The sequence below is a fragment of the Ursus maritimus genome, unplaced genomic scaffold, assembly GCF_017311325.1.
Source record: "Ursus maritimus isolate PB19 unplaced genomic scaffold, ASM1731132v1 scaffold_14, whole genome shotgun sequence".
Taxonomy (NCBI): Eukaryota; Metazoa; Chordata; class Mammalia; order Carnivora; family Ursidae; genus Ursus; species Ursus maritimus.
This window is the reverse complement of record NW_024423786.1, coordinates 44,340,802-44,358,062: the sequence shown is the minus strand read 5'-3', so window position 1 is coordinate 44,358,062 and position 17,261 is coordinate 44,340,802. Positions and strand designations below refer to the sequence as shown.

At 56.5% G+C, this 17,261-nt stretch overlaps 3 protein-coding genes across 4 annotated transcripts in view; 1 reads left to right on the top strand and 2 right to left on the bottom strand.

The window, feature by feature from the left end:
- Positions 1 to 1,087: 1,087 nt before the first annotated feature.
- MPV17L2 (MPV17 mitochondrial inner membrane protein like 2) lies at positions 1,088 to 4,275 on the top strand. Of its 2 annotated transcripts, XR_005834585.1 has the most exons (5): positions 1,088 to 1,413; positions 2,055 to 2,225; positions 3,140 to 3,216; positions 3,313 to 3,691; positions 3,771 to 4,275. XR_005834585.1 is itself a non-coding variant. In XM_008703947.2 (4 exons), the coding sequence occupies exons 1-4, from the start codon at positions 1,227 to 1,229 to the stop codon at positions 3,496 to 3,498; spliced, it is 621 nt and encodes a 206-aa protein (XP_008702169.1). In that variant the 5' UTR covers positions 1,088 to 1,226; the 3' UTR covers positions 3,499 to 4,275. The 2 variants fall into 2 exon arrangements, 1 of the variants encoding a protein (XP_008702169.1); XM_008703947.2 differs by having other exon boundaries at positions 3,313 to 4,275.
- A 52-nt stretch (positions 4,276 to 4,327) lies between these two features.
- Positions 4,328 to 9,503, bottom strand: RAB3A (RAB3A, member RAS oncogene family). The gene is made up of 5 exons (XM_040629021.1): positions 9,344 to 9,503; positions 7,949 to 8,176; positions 6,719 to 6,837; positions 6,052 to 6,176; positions 4,328 to 5,168 (listed from the first exon to the last, which is right to left on the bottom strand). The coding sequence occupies exons 2-5, from the start codon at positions 8,174 to 8,176 to the stop codon at positions 4,978 to 4,980; spliced, it is 663 nt and encodes a 220-aa protein (XP_040484955.1). The 5' UTR covers positions 9,344 to 9,503; the 3' UTR covers positions 4,328 to 4,977.
- Positions 9,504 to 11,223: 1,720 nt separating this feature from the next.
- PDE4C (phosphodiesterase 4C) overlaps positions 11,224 to 17,261 on the bottom strand; it is a 15,929-nt gene continuing 9,891 nt past the window's right edge. The window contains exons 14-15 of the mRNA XM_008703946.2: positions 15,439 to 15,621; positions 11,224 to 14,913 (exon numbers count right to left, since the gene is read on the bottom strand). Of these exons, the coding sequence (XP_008702168.2) occupies positions 14,527 to 14,913; positions 15,439 to 15,621 (570 nt within the window). The 3' untranslated portion in view covers positions 11,224 to 14,526. The remainder of the gene's footprint in view (positions 14,914 to 15,438; positions 15,622 to 17,261) is intronic.

The following is a 17,261-nucleotide window of genomic DNA, read 5'->3' as shown; positions in this document are numbered from 1 at the left end:
AGGACTTGTCAGTGGGCTGAGGGTAGTAAGGATATTAAATTTTTCTTTTGTCTTTTTTCCCACATCACTGATCAGTTGAGTCACTTCTGATTATTATAATTTTATTGGTGCTATCAAATGAAACTGTCCCTGGTAATTATTAACTTTACTTTCTCCCTATGATCCGAATACCAACTGCTCTGTTGAAATCTTGCGAGCAACTGCTTGTAAAACTATTGCTGCTTCTGGCCCAGTTCAAGAGTTCATCTGTTGGAAAGGAAAACAGGGCTTCAAAAAGGATTCTCTCTCATGTCCAAAAATTTTATACTATTTCACACATTTAAAAAATATAAGACATACATTTTTACCTTTTAAGCTTCACAAGAACAGCAAGGGGATTTGGACCACGGGTCGCAGTTTGCGACACCCTGTTTCCTTGTAAGTAACGGCTAGGTTTCCATGGAAACTCCTATTTGCCCCGTACAGGAACACAGGAGGAACACACAGTTGTTTGCAGAGCTGCCTGTGAAATGAGTTAATGCACGTAAAGTGCCCAGAACCGCGCCTAACGTCTTAACTATTACTATTCTGGAACTGAGGTCTGATACCGAGCTCAAGTCAGGACCTAGGTCAATGGCTGGGCCAGATCCTAGCGGGCCCCGCGGGGAGCCGAACTGTACCCCGCCCGACTTCCGTGAGTCTTTGCGGGATCAGACTTCCGCCGCGGGAGCCGCAGACGTCGCGACTCGGAACCCTTCTCAGGAATTCCGCGAGCATCGGAGAATCTGGAAGGCAACTAGGCGACGGAGCAAGATTGGCCATCTCCACACGGGAGGCGGGACAACCGGCGGCGAGTCGCGGGCGTAAGGCTAGTCTGCGATTGGTCAGAGCAGCATAGGGCTGGTTGGTTAGCGAGCGGCGACGGTTGTCCATAGGCCGGCGTAGAAAGGGGCGGGGAAACGAGGGTGGCAAGGCGGCAATTGAACTGCGCGTGGCGGAGAGACGCTTATTTGCGATTGGTCCGTAACGTGCAGAAGGCGGTGTTTGGCTTCGTTCAGCGATTGGCCCGGGCATGGGATGCCGGCCTTTTATTGGTTACCACATCTTGAGCCCGGCAAAGGGGAGCGCCGAGCGGTCCGCGATCTGCTGGCAAGGGCTGGGGCGGGCGTGCAGACCGGGGAGATCGCGTGAGATTGGCCAGCACCGGGAGGGCATCCCCGGCGCCGGGGCCTGAGTCGCGGTGGGCTATGGCTTCCGGCGGCTGGCGCTGGCTTCGCGGCCTAAGGGCCGTGGGGCAGCCCCTGTTCCAAGGCCGCGCGCTGCTCGTCACCAACACGCTGGGCAGTGGTGTTCTCATGGCGGCCGGGGACGGTGTGCGCCAGTCCTGGGAGGTCCGCGCCCGGCCTGGCCAGAAGTTCGATCCCCGGCGCTCAGGTGAGGTGGCCGGCGCTGCTGGTCCTTGACCCCAGGGGACCTTTGACCCCAAACTCAGATTCGGAGACTCCTGACCTGTGCCTCAGTTCCCGGCGGGAACCTTGACCTTGGCGTGCATCCAAGACCCTCTTATCCCAAACTCGGGTCTCCGTCCCCTCTCCCCACCCCGGGGTCTTAGCCTACTCCCCACCCCAGGTCTCCATTTCCTCCTACTTCCTTGTCCCTGTCTCCTCCCGAACCCAGTTTCCGTCCCCCTCCCACCTCCTCATCCGCTTCCTTTATTCTGTCACTGAGATCAAGCACTGAGCACTGGAAACTGCACCAAGGATAGTCAAGGGCTCAGCGTCTGGACCCAGACAGCCTGGGATTGTGCCCTGGCCCCACACTTCCCAACCTGTTGTGCCTGTTTCCTCCTCCGGAAAGCAGAGCAGTGGTAGAACCCCCTCACAGGGTGGTGAAGGGGATAAGGAGAGAAAACGGGAGAGGAGCCACTGGAACGGTGCCTGTCAGTGGGGCTTGTAATGGAAGAACATACAGGTGGGCTCTGGGAGGGCTTCAGGTTTCCCAGGGAGGGAGGGTAACCAGGGACGGAATGGATCGGAGGGCTTGCTGGCCCCCCCTGACTCTTGAACTGCTCTTAGCGAGCATGTTTGCAGTGGGCTGCAGTATGGGTCCCTTCCTGCACTACTGGTACCTCTGGCTGGATCACCTGCTCCCAGCGTCTGGCCTCTCTGGCCTCCCAAACGTCCTCAGGAAGGTCCTCATCGACCAGCTCGTGGCTTCTCCCATGCTAGGCGTCTGGTACTTCTTGGGTAAGGAGTCTTGTGAGCTTGGGCTTTGCCCCTCCATATGTTAGGAGAGGCAGAGCCAGCTTTGTGTTAAGAGGGATGCTGAGGTGCATTTCTGATGTTCCTCTTGTGTGTGTGGCTCTGGACTGGGTGCTGGGTCACAGTGGTGCAAGGACAGACCCACTGGGGGAAGGTATGAACAGCAGAATCCGAAAATGGTGCTTAGTGTAGGAGGGATGAAGCAGTTATCAGGTGGGGCTGCCCTGGGCAGTGGTTGGGAGGGCCGCCCAGAGGAGAGGACACGCAGCTGAGATGTGAAGAAGGAGCCAGCAGGCATGAAGAACTGCCCATGCAAAGGCCCTGAGGCTGAAGGAAGAGTTGCTGAGGCTGGGGTTGATGGGTACAATCATCCAGCCCTTGGCTCTGGGGAGAGTGTCGCCCCCGCCCCCGCCCCCCAGGCTCAGTTACCTCCTTTGTGAAAGAAGGGAAATAAAACAGCCTCAGCCTCAGGAAGGGTGAATCTTCATCCTTTGGGGTGCCTGTGTGTTTGTTTGTTTTTAGAGAGAGGGAGGCAGGGGCAGAGGGAGAGGGAGAGAGAGAATCCTAAGCAGGCTCCATACTGGTAACGGAGCCCAACTCAGGTTCAGTCCTAGGACCCTGAGATCATGACCTGAGCCGAAACTAAGGGTTGGAGGCTTAACCTACTAAACCACTCAGGTGCCCCTAAGAGGGGGGGGGTGTTTATTTATAACATCTCCCTCACTGGAACCAACTTGTTGTGCCTTGTTTCTGTATGTGGCCCTTCCCCACCCCAAGGTTTGTAAGCATCTTGGTCTGTCTGCCTGGGACACCACTGTCCCTCAGGGTTCCTGCCCCATCTGCTCCATCAACGGTACTCCCCAGCCTTTGACACTCTAATTTCTTGGTCTCCTTCCCAGGCCTTGGCTGCCTGGAGGGCCAAACCCTGGATGAGAGCTGCCAGGAGCTACGGGACAAGTTCTGGGAATTCTACAAGGTGGGCCACGCCCACCCCTTCACTCCCTGCCCCTCCCCTTCACAGCGGCCGCCCTGCAAGGCCCCGCCCCTCACCGCACTCTGCTCCTCCCCGCAGGCTGACTGGTGTGTTTGGCCAGCTGCCCAGCTGGTGAACTTCCTCTTCGTGCCCCCCCAGTTCCGAGTCACCTACATCAACGGCCTGACGCTGGGCTGGGACACGTACCTCTCCTACCTGAAGTACCGGGTGAGCTCGGTGGGCGGACCAGACACCCAGGGGGCTCCTCAGGGGCCGCATGTGTAAACCCCAGATGGCGGTGCAGCTGCGCTCTAGGGTGCGGCCCTCCTAGGCCTGTGATCATCTGCACACCACAGCAGGCGGGTGGGGAGCTGATCACCAGCAGAGTGAAGACCCAGCCCCTCTCTGCTGTTCGATGTGACCTGGGCCAGGTCCCTGCTGCATCTGTCCCGCAAGACTGAGCCCAGCCAGAAGACAGGTGGGTGAGGACTCGCTTGGTGAAGAGGAGTCCAGAGGGGTGACCAGGGTATGTGACCAGACCCCTCTTGCATGGACAGATCCTGGTCCCGTCCACCCCTAGGCTGCATGGCCCTGGGCACCGTGCAGACTGAGCTGCCCCAGCCCTCTCGACTGGATGCCAGACAGGGCAAGACTGACCCTCCGCAGGCCAGGCCTGGCCCTGGCCCCGGCCCCTCCCTAACCCCTAGGCATCTGGCTGGGCTGCTCCTTCCAAGCCTGATATAAGACCTCAGTTTCCCCATCTGGTACACAACCATGAAGATGGTCATCCAGGAGCCCCTCACCGCAGGCCCTCCGTGAACCAGTGAGAGATCCAGCCACAGCACCCGGCCCCAGCCAGCGAGTCCCAAGCCTCAACCCCTCACCACTATTATGGGCTGGGCCCTGGGCGCAAGGTGGTGACACAGCCCATCCCCTTGGAGCAGGGCCCAGCCTGGAGTTGGCTCCCAGAATCTGGAGCCTTAGGCAGGGCCAGGTGGTCTCCAGTCTCATCCTCAGGTCGCAGACTGTAGAAATTCTATTAAATTCTCTTGTCATTGAAAATCCTGTGGATGACCAAGGCCACCCTGGCAGGCTGGCACTCATAGGGACACAGTGTCATCCATTCGCTTTATTGGGTGTGTGTAGTGTTGTCATGACATCTCCTAGGGATCTGGGGGGCACGTTTGACACTCATGACGTCAGAACAGGTCTGGTGTTGGGGGGGTCCCAGGGTGGCGAGTACCCACAGCAGCCCTCACCTCCAAATAAGGGTAAAACTTTGGGGGTGAGGAGCCAGGCGGGCCGTTACCTGGCTCTGATCCACCCAATGGTCCATGCTGAGACCCCCGCAATGGCCTTGGCCCACCGTGTCACAGCCGAGAGGCTGGCAGACCTGACTACCTCCCATCACCCAATCAGCCTGCCCTGGGGGGTCATCGGGCCCCCTCTGCAAAACCGGTAACTGTTGATGGGGGTGAATTTTAAAAAAGGTGGGGTCTTGAGAGGAGGGTGAGCGGTGAGTTCACAGGGCCACGACACGCCACGGCAGAGTGGGGACAGGGCTGTATGTACAGGGTGGGACATGGGGTGGGTGGGGAGCCTGAGCCCCTGTGGGACATCTCCAATAAATAAATAAATAACTACGATAATAAATAAGGGTGAGGGGCTAAGTTGGGGTGGGGGTCTCACGCCCTGGGCCAGTGGGGGCTGGATCGGGCCCAGGGGGTGGGCAGGAGTGGGGCCAGGATGGGGCAAGGGCAGCTCTCAGCAGGCGCAGTCCTGGTGTGGAGGCGCCTGCTGGTCCGTGAGCTGTGGGCCCTGCTTGGCGCCTGTGACCGCAGGGTCGGCCGTGTCCAGGGACTCGGACATCTTCTCACAGATGACGTCCACCAGGCGCTCAAAGGTCTGCTTGACATTAATGTTGTCCTTCGCGCTTGCCTCAAAGAACTCAAAGCCTGTGGGTGGGGAAGGGAGGGGTGAGGACCCCGGTTCCTACCCTCCCCCCCAGCTCCCAGAGATGCTTCTCTGAGGGCAGGGAACATCTGCAGATTCCTGGTGCCAACCACTTGTTAAAGGCACCAAGGGAAGCAGGTCAGCCCTATGTTTCTTGTACTCCTTCCTGCTCTCTAAAACTGTCCCCTTCTCACCTCCAGGCCCCTGGCAAGACCCAGTTCCCTGCTCCCGCCATCCACCCTAAGCCGTTGCATGGGCCCTGACAGCATCTGCCACTCCCATCCCCCTGTGCTCTCCCTTGCTAACACACCCCCTGGCTCCCTGTGGCCCCTGCAGGAGTCCCAGGGCCTCAGCATACGGTTCACACCCTGCTTGATCAGCCACGTTTTCCCCAAGTGACCCTCGTGTTCCAGCCCTATAAAATTATTTGCCAGAACACCCAGGATTTTCCCCGCCTCTGGCCTTTGCCTAAAGTTGTTCCCTCTGCCCGAGAACACACCCTTTGCTCAAGCACCAGATCCAGAGCTTTCTTCCAGGTCTTACACCAGGCAGAGCCTGGTCACCCCCCCCCCCCCCGCATGCACTTCCCCAGCCCAGGTCTCTCCCTCTACCCCACAAAATGAGGCCTCGGGGGCCCAGCAACTGAACACAAGGCTGGCACGGAGGGTGTCAGCGAATCAGTAACTTACTGAACAGCAAACTCCTATGCATCCATCCAGATACAGCTCCTGGCCCCAGGCCCTTTGCAGAAAGTGTGAATTGTCTGCTTTCAAATCCAGGCCCTGTCCTGGCTTTGCTGGGAGGTCTTGGGTGTGTCCCCTCCCCTTTCAGGGCCTCAGTGTCTATTTGGTAGCCTGGAGGTATGCAGCCCCACTAGGCACTCACCAAGGTGGTCAGCCAACTGCCGGCCACGCTCTGATGACACCACCCGTTCATCCTCCATGTCACACTTGTTCCCCACCAGCAGCACCTGGGCGTTGTCCCATGAGTAGGTCTTGATCTGGGTCGACCTGGGGGAGGCAGTGACTGGTGGGTAGGGCTGGAAGAGCTACTAGCTCCAGCGTCCTCTCTTCTCCCCCTCCCTCACTGCCCTCTAGCCCCCCACCTCCTGAGTATTGCTTGAACTTGGCAGGCTTGGTCTGTCCTCCCAGCCTCTGTCCTGCCAAGAACACGGTCCCACGGCTCCCTGATCTTCGAAATCCCTTTCACGCAGGCTTGCCCACCCTTCCCAGATCCCCGTCCCCCAGATACAAGAACTCCTCCCTCCTCTGCCAATTCAGAAATTTCCCTAAAACGTATCGTTACTTTAGGCAGAAATGTAAATGTTTATATCCTTTCATCCTATGCAAACTGTCCTTACATTTTCTACCCCCTCCCTGATTTTTTTTTTTACCTCTAAATTTACAATTTCACTTTTCCACCTGAAAGGAAATCCTTTTTTCTCCCTTAGTTTGAGCCACTGCCGCCACATTTTAGTTATTACAGACTGACAGCAGGTCTGAGAATCCAGCTCCAAAGACCAGACGCTGGGAGGGGGTGAGGGTGTGCTCACCAGTCCTGCACGGCGTTGAACGACTCCTCATTGGTAATGTCATACATGAGGATAAAGCCCATGGCACCCCGGTAGTAGGCTGTGGTGATGGTCCGGTACCGCTCTTGCCCTGCTGTGTCCTGGAGGAAGATAAGATGGGGGTCAGACAGGCGTCACACATGAGCTCCTCAGAGTGGAAACGAGCTCCGAGATTGTCCAGTCCAGCCCCCTTGAGGACCGGAGAGGAGTAGGGGCTGGCCCAAAGGCATGGCGGGTCAGGGAAAGTAGGCTGGCCATCTACACGGAGAACATGGTGCTCAACCGTCCTCCGGAGGCAGGTACCTACAGTATCATTCATTCGTCATACCTGGGCATTGACCTGTGTGTGCCGCACCCCGTGCTGGGCACTGGGAACACAGCTGTTAACAAAATGGACAAGAATCACTGCCTTGTGGAACTGACTACCCAATGTAGGAAACATACAATAAGCATAAAAAGGAAAAAAATGTATCCTATGTTGGAGGGTGATGAAGACAGGGGGGAAAAATAAAGCTGGACAAAGAAGGCTGGGCAGGTGGGCAAGGGTATGGTTTTAGAAGCTAAAGGAAGTGAGGAGGGAACCATGTGGGGATTAGGGGAAAGACAACCCAGGCCGAGGGCACAGCTGGGGCAAAGGCTCTCAAGTGGGTCTGTGTCCCGTACGCTTGAGGAATGGTGAGGAGGCGGGGACGGAAGGAGACAGACCAGGCATGGTCTCCCAGGCCAGGGGATGGGTCAGATAGGAGCCATGGGAACGTAATGAGCAGAGAAGGGACAGCTCTGGCTTGGGATTTACAGGTTCCTTCGGGCCTCCATGCGGTTAAGGGAGGTGGCCAGTAGACCCTGGGGAAGGTGCCTGCTCCTGTCCCAGAGAATGAGGCTGAGGGGCTAAGATCAAGCTGAAATCTCATACAGACGTGAAAGAACTTAAAAGGGGGGAACTGAGGTACAGAGCCAAGTGATGCTCTTGATAACAGCAGGCAGAGGGGACGACCGGGCATCTGCTCCTCCCCCACTCCTGGACAGCAGTGATGGGGCACCCATGGGAGAACAGGGCACTCTCCTCTGGGCCTTTAGCCCCTGATACACAGTAGGCACCTGATAAATGCCCAGGGTGTGAGTGAACAAATCCAGACAGGAAAGAGGCAAAGCTGGGGCTGCTTTTCTGGGAAGGTAAACCGACAGAGACAGGAGCTCCCCAGCTGGACCCACCCAGATCTGCAGCTTGATCCTCTTGTCGTTGCGGTAGATGGTCTTGACCTTGAAGTCGATGCCCACAGTGCTGACGAAAGCAGGCGTGAAGGAGTCGTCTGCATAGCGGAATAGGAAAGATGTCTTGCCCACGCTGCTGTTGCCAATGATGAGGATCTTGAACATGTAATCGAAGTTCTGGTCCGAGGACTCCTTCTGCCCATAGCGCGAGTCCGTGGCGGATGCCATCTGGGTGTGCAGGGTGGAGGTGAGCCTGAGCGGTCCCCTTCCGCCCCCAACTGCCCAAGCCCCAGGCACAGGGTGCAGAGAACTCCAGAGCTCCTGAGAGGGGCTAGTGTTTAGAGATTACCCTTATCTCATCAGGAGCCCCAGTACTAACGGTGGGGCCCATGGCAAACGGCGGGCCGTGACCTTGAAAGGCCGGAAGTGTCAAGGGAGGAGCTCAGAGAGATGGGGATGGGGACACCCCTGTAGCCCCCTCCAACACGCCTTCACCCCAGGCCGGGCTGTATTCCTAAACCCTAAGGCTGAGCTGGTAGGGGTGACTGCGGCCGGCCCCGCCCTCCATCAATCATTCATGTTCCTCAGAACGGAGCCGCGCGGGCGCAACTGCACACGCGTGTACCTTCCCGCGGGGATGTGCGTCGTAGCACCCCCTTCCCCCAGACTCCTAAGCTGGGAGAGATCGGACTGAGACAGCTGGTCATGTGATAGGGGCGGGGCGTGCACACGCTCACGTGCACGCAGTAGGGAACACACGCGTACACGCGTGTGCACATGAGAGTCGAATACATTCGGTGCACAGGAAAGAGACGCAGACACTTGTCCGCACGCCAACACGCATATACAAGTGTACAAACCCACCTGTGCGCAAAGCGCCCTCCACCCATGTAGGCGTGTACACGTCACCCACGCGGACACGCATTCCCGTGCACGTATGCACACGGCGTGCACGCACACGCATAGTCCATGCGTCTCCTTCCACCTGCCTGCGGCACGCACTCACCTGGCTCGGGACACCCACAGGGTCACACGAGCATACCCCGGTACATAAGCAAAAGGGTATGCACACAGACCCGCTGGCACAGACGGGCGCGCACACGCGTGTTCACACCGCACGCATGCGCACGCACAGAGCCTCCCGCGCGCACAGCTTCCCGCAAGGCACTCGCCTCCCCTCCCCCTCCGCCGCAGAGGCCAGAGGTGGGGGGTGGGGGTGAGGAGCGGGCAGGTAGGGGGAGCCGGGGCCCTACCCCTACAAGGGCTGTGACCGCCGCATCCTTCCCCCCACTTAACCCTAGTCAACCTCGTCCCCTACTCTGGCAAGCCCATCAGTCAAATGAAGGTTATGTAGGTGTTGGGAGAGGCGGCGAACCAGGCCGCTCGGGAACTCACCTTGCCCTGCACCGATGCGGTGGTGACCCTAGCGGCGGCGACTTTTTGGTGGCGGTGGTGACGGGGCCCCCTGCGTTGATGTGGGGCTGCGCGACAGGGGCAGCGGCGGCGGCAGAAACGGCTCAGGCCCCTGCAGTCCGCGGTGACGTCCTGCAAAGAGTGAGGCGGGGCCTCACATGCAGATACGGCCGTGACGCCATCCTGGGGCGGAGCCGCGCCTGGAGAAGCAGCCCCCTGACGCACGCAGAGCCAGGAGGGGCGGGGCTCCCACCCAGATTGACGCGCGAATGGGGCGGGAATCAGTGTGCTCATCCAGTAGCGCGCGGGGGAGGTGCCTACCTATTGCGCCTTCGGCCAGTGTCAGGGAGGCGGGACTGAGTGGCTCCCTCTCACTGGCTTAAGCGTCCGAGCGACGGACTGGATGACCAATCAGAGATCACTGTCTTTCTGCTCTTGTCCAATGGTGGTTCCCAAGTGGTTGCAGGGATGAGAGGTTGAGGCCTTCGCAGAGCCTGAGTCTTCAGGGGGCGTTCCCCTTCCCCGCCCCCTCCCACCTTTGGTCTGAGACTTCCGCGGTCCCCGCCCTGTCTTGCGTGCCGCGATCTCTTGCTAAAAACGCTCCCAATTCCCAATCTCAGTCCAATCTCAGAAGAGTAACGGACATGTGAGAGACGCTCCATGCCCCCTAATTATGGGTTCAAAATAAGTACAAATTAAGAAAAAGCGAAAATAGTGGTCAAGAGAGACCCCTTCCAATTTCTGAGGTGTAAGGCCCCCAAAGAGGACCGGGTTGGTAGATGCCCAATCCTGTTTCTGAGATGAAAAAGAAGAAGAAGAAGGAGAAGGAGAAGAAGAAGAAGAAGAAGAAGGGGATCAAAAGAACTAATTTCTAGAAAAGAAGGAAGGGGCTAACCCACAGGAGAACCCCTCCTCTCCCTGCGCTCCACTTTCCGGAGAAAAATTCGAAGATAATGCTGAAGTGGGGCAGAGAAATGGCTTATCTCCTAAACCCCCAAAGCCTGCAGGAAACAACAACGGGAAACAGGGAGAGTCTCTGCGAGGTTCAAAGACTCAACAATAAAGATGAGTCTGGGAGATGCTTTATCAGACTCTGGTTCCTGACTTAAAAGACAGGGGACCGATTCCCTCCATCCTGGGGAAACAAGACTCAAGAGAGTGGAGACTTGGGGGATTGAGGTGCTCAGTCGTTTATTTCCCCAAATCTTGAGGGGGAAATGTCAGAATTGGGGGGGGGGCGGGAGAATGAGACCCTATCCCCCATTTTGGATCCCTGCCCCTCAACTGCGGTCCCCAGACCCGGCAGGAGGACCGTGGCCCCCAGAGAATCCTGCTCTCCTTGCTTCCTCTCCAGGCGCGGGGCGGGGAGGGAGAGTGTTCGTCCTGTTTATAAAAAGCTCGCCAGCTGCGGAGGCGCCTAGAGACCAGAATAACTTAGCGCCTCCAGCCCGCCCCCTGGAAGTGCGGGACGTCCCTCGCTTTCCGCAAGCGTTTGGGAAATCTATTTTTATTAAGGGTAACATTTTTGTCCCTCTCCTCCCCTCGGGACTATAAAAGTATTACGAACCTACTGCGGAGAATTGGAAAATTGAGAAAAATATAACAAATAAATACCAATAAATTCACCCCCAATCACTCCCTACAAGGAGACGGGCAGTCGGTGGTGCCCCAAACGTGGCTGGCTCAGGAACCGGCCGCACCCCGGTGGAGGTGAGGATGTGTAAGGTAAGATGTGCTCAGCTTCTTCACCTTCCAAACGCGTGCTTTGGGCTTTGTACGTGGGTGGCGCTCAGAAATACCTGTTTTGCCACCCCCCCCCCAATGCCCATCAGCTGCTGCACAGAAGGATTTGTAGTTTAAAGTAAAAATCATGCAAGGCCTTTATTGTTAAGAATCCACTCCAGAATTAGGAACGGTTGAATGGGAAACTGCTGCGTTGGGGGGGGGGGGGACATGACACCAGAGATGGTGAGAGAAAGGTCTTAAACCCTTCCAAGTCCCACCCCACTCAGAGTAAAGTCCAGACTCCGCCTCACAGCCCAGGCCCCCTAGCCACCCACCTCCCACCAGCTACCTCCCCATCTCATCTTTCTCCTCCAGTTAGATGCTCCTTTTGGTTCCAGGTGCAGTCCTGCCTCAGGGCCTTTGCACCTGCTGTTCCCTCTGCCTGGAGCACTGTTCCCCAACCTCCTTCTAAACCTGGCTCTCTCATCCCGTTCAGATCTCTGATGGACACCCACCTCCTTTCAGAGGTTCCAATTTCATGTCACCTCCCTATCACATCACCATATTTCTCCTTCCTGACACATCCCCTATCAGAAATAATTATTTGAGGGGCGCCTGGGTGGCTCAATCAGTTAAGTGTCCCACTAGATCTCAGCTCAGGTCTTGATCTCAGGGGCATGAGTTCAAGCCTCGCATTGGGCTCCATGTTGGATGTGAAGCCTACTTAAAAAGAAAGAAAGAAAGAAAAAGAAATAATTATTTGACTTATTCATCCATTAGCCATCTGAAAGCTCTGAGAGACAGGGATTGGTGTCCCCAGCACCTACACATGTGGACACAGTAAGGCCCTGTAATGGTGTGACATGTATGAATGAATGATTGGAGAGGGTGACTTTGGCCAGGGGTGTTAGGGCAGACCTTCCTGGAGAAGTGACATTGAGCAGAAACCTGAAGGAGAAGGAGCTAGCCAGAGGGAGAGGTGGGGCAAGAATGCCCCAGAAAGGGGGAACAGCAAGGCAGCTCAGTGTCTGACTCAGGACACGCTCTTCTCAAATGTGACCTGTTGCAATTATGTGATCCTCACAAAGAGCCCATTTTACCCATGAAACAATAAAAGCTCAGAGGGGTTAAGAGACTTGAAGTTGTCAATATCCATCTCTAGGGGATACCGAGGATGGTGTGGTGGACCTGGCCCAGACCCATGGGGGTCAGGGAGTGGAGAGGGTGGTGGACGTGAATCAAAGAATCTCCGAGAACTTCCACCAGTGCCAGCCTGGGGTGGGGGGAGGGTCGGGGAGGACTTTGCAGGGGAGGAGATGCTGAGCTGAGACCCAACGGGTGAGGAATGAGGGTGGAAGAGGAGCAACCCAGGTGGTGGGCACAGTATGTGCAAAGGTCCTGAGGTGGGGCCACAGCTTGGGGTACGGAAAACCGGCATGGGTGGAGTGCAGTCAATGAGAGGGACACGGAGAGACGCCTGTGGCCCAGATTGAAGGGGCACACATGTTCTTATAAGCCAGTGGAGAAAAAACAGAGGGAAATAAGGTGAAATGCTGAAGGCAGATTATCTTCAGGGAGGTTATAGCAGAATTGTATTATCTTTTGTATCTGTTTGCATTATTTCCAAATTCTCTATAGTAAACACATATTACTTGTAACTAAAGGGGGAGGGAGAAAAAATTATAAATAAAAATCCCCTAAATCTCTGCCTTTATTTTTTTAAGCTTTTATTATTTATTTTGAGAGAGAGAGAGAGAGCGCGGGGAGGCAGGGCAAAGGCAGAGGGAGAGAGAGAATGTCAAGCCGACTTCATACTGACTGTGAGCCTGACAAGGTGCTCGATCCTAGGACCCTGAGATCATGACCTGAACCAAAAGCAAGAGTCCCACACTTAACCGGCTGAGCCACCCAGGCAGCCCTAGATCTCTGCCTTTTGAAAGTCTGGAAGGAAATGCACTTCGTTCGTGACACAGATGAATTTCAATTCTTCTCTGGAATTTGATCATTACTTGTGGTAATGATAAAGTATCAGTGGAATGGAATTATCAATGGAATTATTCAGGAATGAAGCCAGCTGTTGAAGCCAGGGGCTGCTTGATGACTTGTGTCATGTTGTAATTCTTCAGGCACGGGAGGAGGGGCGGATGGGGGAGATACTGAGGCTTCTGGAAACGGGAATAGAACGTGATACTTAAGCAGAGACGCTTCTTTTGCTGCCGGTGAGGCAGGCCCCTTCGGCGCCAGCTCGACCAGGCCAGGAGCCTGAGACAGCCCTTAAGACAAGAATCCCGAGGTTCCCCGCGTGCCTCCCTCCGCCAGGGGGCGCTGCTGGCTAACGTCCTGCTCCCAGCTGCATCGTCTAGAGCAGGCAACAGGACCTATTCGCAACTCAGTTTCCCCATCCCTGAGGTGGGCATGGTATTAATTTTGGGTAATAGGGTTTCTTTAACCCCAGAGACACGTTCAATGCCCCTATATTTCTCAGATATTTCGGAAAGGTCACAGACCACCTTCCAACCACAATTTACCCAAGGACTACGATCAGGCCATAGAGGAGAAACTGAGGCCCAGAAGGGGCTATGACTCGGAAGAAAGCCTCAGAGGCCTCCTTCCCCTTATCAGGAGTCTAGGGGCAGCCTGAGAAACAGAGACCTGCCGTGGGGGGAGGGGGAGAAGGCTGTGTTTTGTTGCTGTTCTATAAGAGGGAGAAAGGAGGGGGCAGCAGAGGGTCCTGGGGCTGAGGAGAATAGAACCCAGACACCCCAAGACAGAAACTACAGAGACTTAAAGCAGGAACCGGTCCACAGGCAGCCACAAGCCAAGTCAGTCTTCAGAGAAGTTTCCAGACACAGAGCCGTCTTTCCTGCCCCTTACTGCTGCCGACCAGAGCTCCTGAGACAGATTTGGGTCTGGACAAAGCGTAGGTGCTGAAAAGTCTCCCATTCAAGTCCCCATTCTCTTGCATGAGCTGCCTGGCAGACGAAGGGGAGGCGCCTGAGCGGGGTGGGTCTCCTGGGGGCTGACTCGGCACCTCCTTGTGTGGGGCTACCCTAGGAAAACACAGCAGGCACAAGCCCGGCACATAGTAGTGCCCAATAAATACGCGCTCAAGAGTGAAAAGTGATGGATGTGCCTCCAGAATGACCACTGGAGAAGGTGGACAAGGGGCCTGGCAGACACCCTCTTTCCCCACTGGGGGGGTGGAAGCCCAGCAGGGAGATCCCAAGGGCACTGGAAGAGGCTGCTCCCAGCCCAGCCCCTCAGAGAGCTCTCTCGGCAAAGCCCAGGGTCAGGCTGGACCCCAGCCAAGTGCCACCAATTTGACCCCAAGGTCTGCCTATAACTAAAAGCCTGGTTGTTGCTCTCGGGGGGGGGGGGGGAGGCAAGGCAAGAGCCACTGGGACCTCTTTGTGGGAGGCCCACCCACCCACCAGGAGCCATTAGGTGCCAAATGGCTCAGCCACCACATTGGCCTCATGGTCCATGCAGGGCTTGTCCCCAGTCCTCTGGTTGTCCAGGAGTAGGGCCCCAGGGTCTGAGCTGGCTTCAGGGGCCAGAGGCTCAGTGTCAGGTGACTCCGAGACTTCCGTGTCCAAAGCTCCGTCCTCCTCTTCCTCTTCTTCGGCCTCCTCCAGGGTCAGCTCAAAGTGGAATCTGTCAGGACTGCTGGGCTCAGGGCTGGTGGGACCCACAGGGCTGCGGGGGATCTTGCTCTGGTACCACTCCCGGTTGTCTTCCAGCGTGTCCAGCAGGTCCTGTGCGTCTGGGTGCACCAGATCAGCCCACGTCTCCCACAGGGGGTGTGCGATGTAGTCAATGAAACCCACCTGTGGGTTGATACGGGGGGCGGGGGGGGGTTGCTGTGTGGTGTGAGTCACCATGGGATCTAGACCTAGTCCAGCCTCCAGGCCTTGCCCAGCTGGTTCCCTCTGTCTGGAATGTCATTTCCCAACTCCTACTCATCCTTCAAAACCCTCTTCAAACAACCCCTCCTCTAAGGAACCTCCCCGGCCCCTTCTATACTCCCCCAACCACTAAAGCTTTCCTCCTATCCCAGCCCTGACCCCTCAGGGCTGGATGGATATGTTCCCCAGACTGGGAGCCCCTCCAGGGTCCCCCACATCACCTAAAACAGACATTTCCAAATTCCACGGGGGCAGATCCCTCTCCCCGCAGCCGAGAATGTGTACCAGGCCTGACTCCACCCAGCCCAGTGCAGACCTCACCCTGAGGCCACGCCCCTTCCGCCTGGCCAGCTGTGGTCAAGCCAGGACTCCTGGGGTCGGCTCACCTGCCGGTTCCCTCCCCTATCCCCCGTGTCTGCCAGTGGCTCAGCCCAGGGGCCCTCAGACCTGAGACTTCTCTACCGAGGCGGTGTGCTTATCGCACATGGGGCTGATCTCCAGGCCTGATTCACGCTCCCGGTCGCCCTGCTGGAAGAACTCGGCCATGATGCGGTCTGTCCACCGGCGGTACAGTTCCAGGGGCTTGGTGGGGTTGCTGAGGTCCGCACAGTGCACCAGGTTCTGCAAGACCTGGGGAGCCCAAAGTTCAGGAGGGCTCTGGCCAGGCCACCCTCAGGCCTGATAGCCGCCACCCCCCCCCCTCCGAGGCTGGTACCCTGAACACACCCATCTTACAGGTGGGGAAACTGAGGCTGGGGAAAGAATGGCTGAGGCACAGGTGTGGGACTCTAGGTGCCTCCGTTTCTTCAAGTTTGGTACACAGTCGGAGCTTCACAAATAAAGCGAAATGAGAGTTGTGGACCCCGGGGACCCCAGGGCCCACTCGGCCGCATACCTGGATGCGGTCAGAGTAGTTGTCCAACAGCAGGACTCCAAGGCTTGTCACCTTCTTGGTCTCCACCATGGTCTTGAGGTCGGCCAGGAGGTTCATGTGTTTGGACATGTCTGTGGCCAGGACCTGGGGGGCAGACAAGGGAGGATGACAAGTATGAGGACTGTGCCTGCTCCACCCCTCACTACCCACCTTCCAGACACCACACCCACTCTGACCCTTAGCCCCTTGAGCCTCAGTTTCCTTATCTGTGAAATGGGGGAACATAACAAGATTCACCGCAAACCCAGTTCACAAGAGGAACTGAGTCAATGGTCCCTTCTCCAAGGTTGTTGGGTTCACGGGGAGCAGCCCACGTATGGGACAGGGCAAGGGGAAGGGAGATTAAATGGAGGACTGAGGTGAGCTGTGTGTGACGGCAGTGGTGAGACCCAGCAGAGGGTACAGCCTGTGCAAAGGCCCTGGGGCTGGATGCGCTGAGGAACATAGAGGAGGCAGTTGCGGCTGGAGCGAGTGAGTGCAGTAGCAATGGCGGGTGAGGAGTGCAGTGGGTCTCAGGGAGGAGTGGGGGATTTATCCTGCAGGGGGATCTAAAGCCAGGAAGGACCCGTCTTGGTGCTCCCCAACCACTGCCCTGTGGCCACCATGTGGCCAAAAGGGCTGTTTTTAGCCATTTGGAAAGAAGTTCAGCTCTGAGCACAGCTGTTTACAAGTCAATTAAAAAAAAAATCAACTTAACTGGACTCATGCAGAGCCAGCCCAGGAGTGACCCACATGCAGCCCATGGGCTTTGCTGAGAATCAGATAAAAATCTCAAAAATTCTCCCCAAACCTCCCATCCGCCTCAATGATGTGCCCACTGGGGTTACCTATTGCCCAAGGCCCCAGCTCCACCTCATCAAACTTCTAATTCCTCTTCACTCAGAGCCTTGGTTTCCTCTGAGCTACCACCACATTCTGTTCCCTTTTCTGGGAACAACCCCCCCCCCGCCCCCACCTCATGGCCCTCCACACCCTGCAGGCCCCACTGACTCAGTGTTCCCTCCTGGGGAAGCCCTCCCCAGCTCTGACTACCCCCACCGCCAGCTCCGTCTCCAGGTCTCCCATGGGCCCATCTCCCTCACAGACCATGAGTCTCTTAAAGGCCAGAGCTCTACTGGTCATTGGTACAGGGCAAGCACACAATAGGTGTCCAATAAATGCTTGTTAAATTAATGAATGAGGGGCACCTGGCTGGCTCAGTTGGTAGGGCATGTGACTCTTGATCTCAGGGTCATGAGTTCAAGCCCCACGCTGGGCATGGAGCCTGCTTAAGTAATAATAATAATAATAATAATAAAATTCATGAATTGAGGCACAAGACCCCAAAACTTACTGT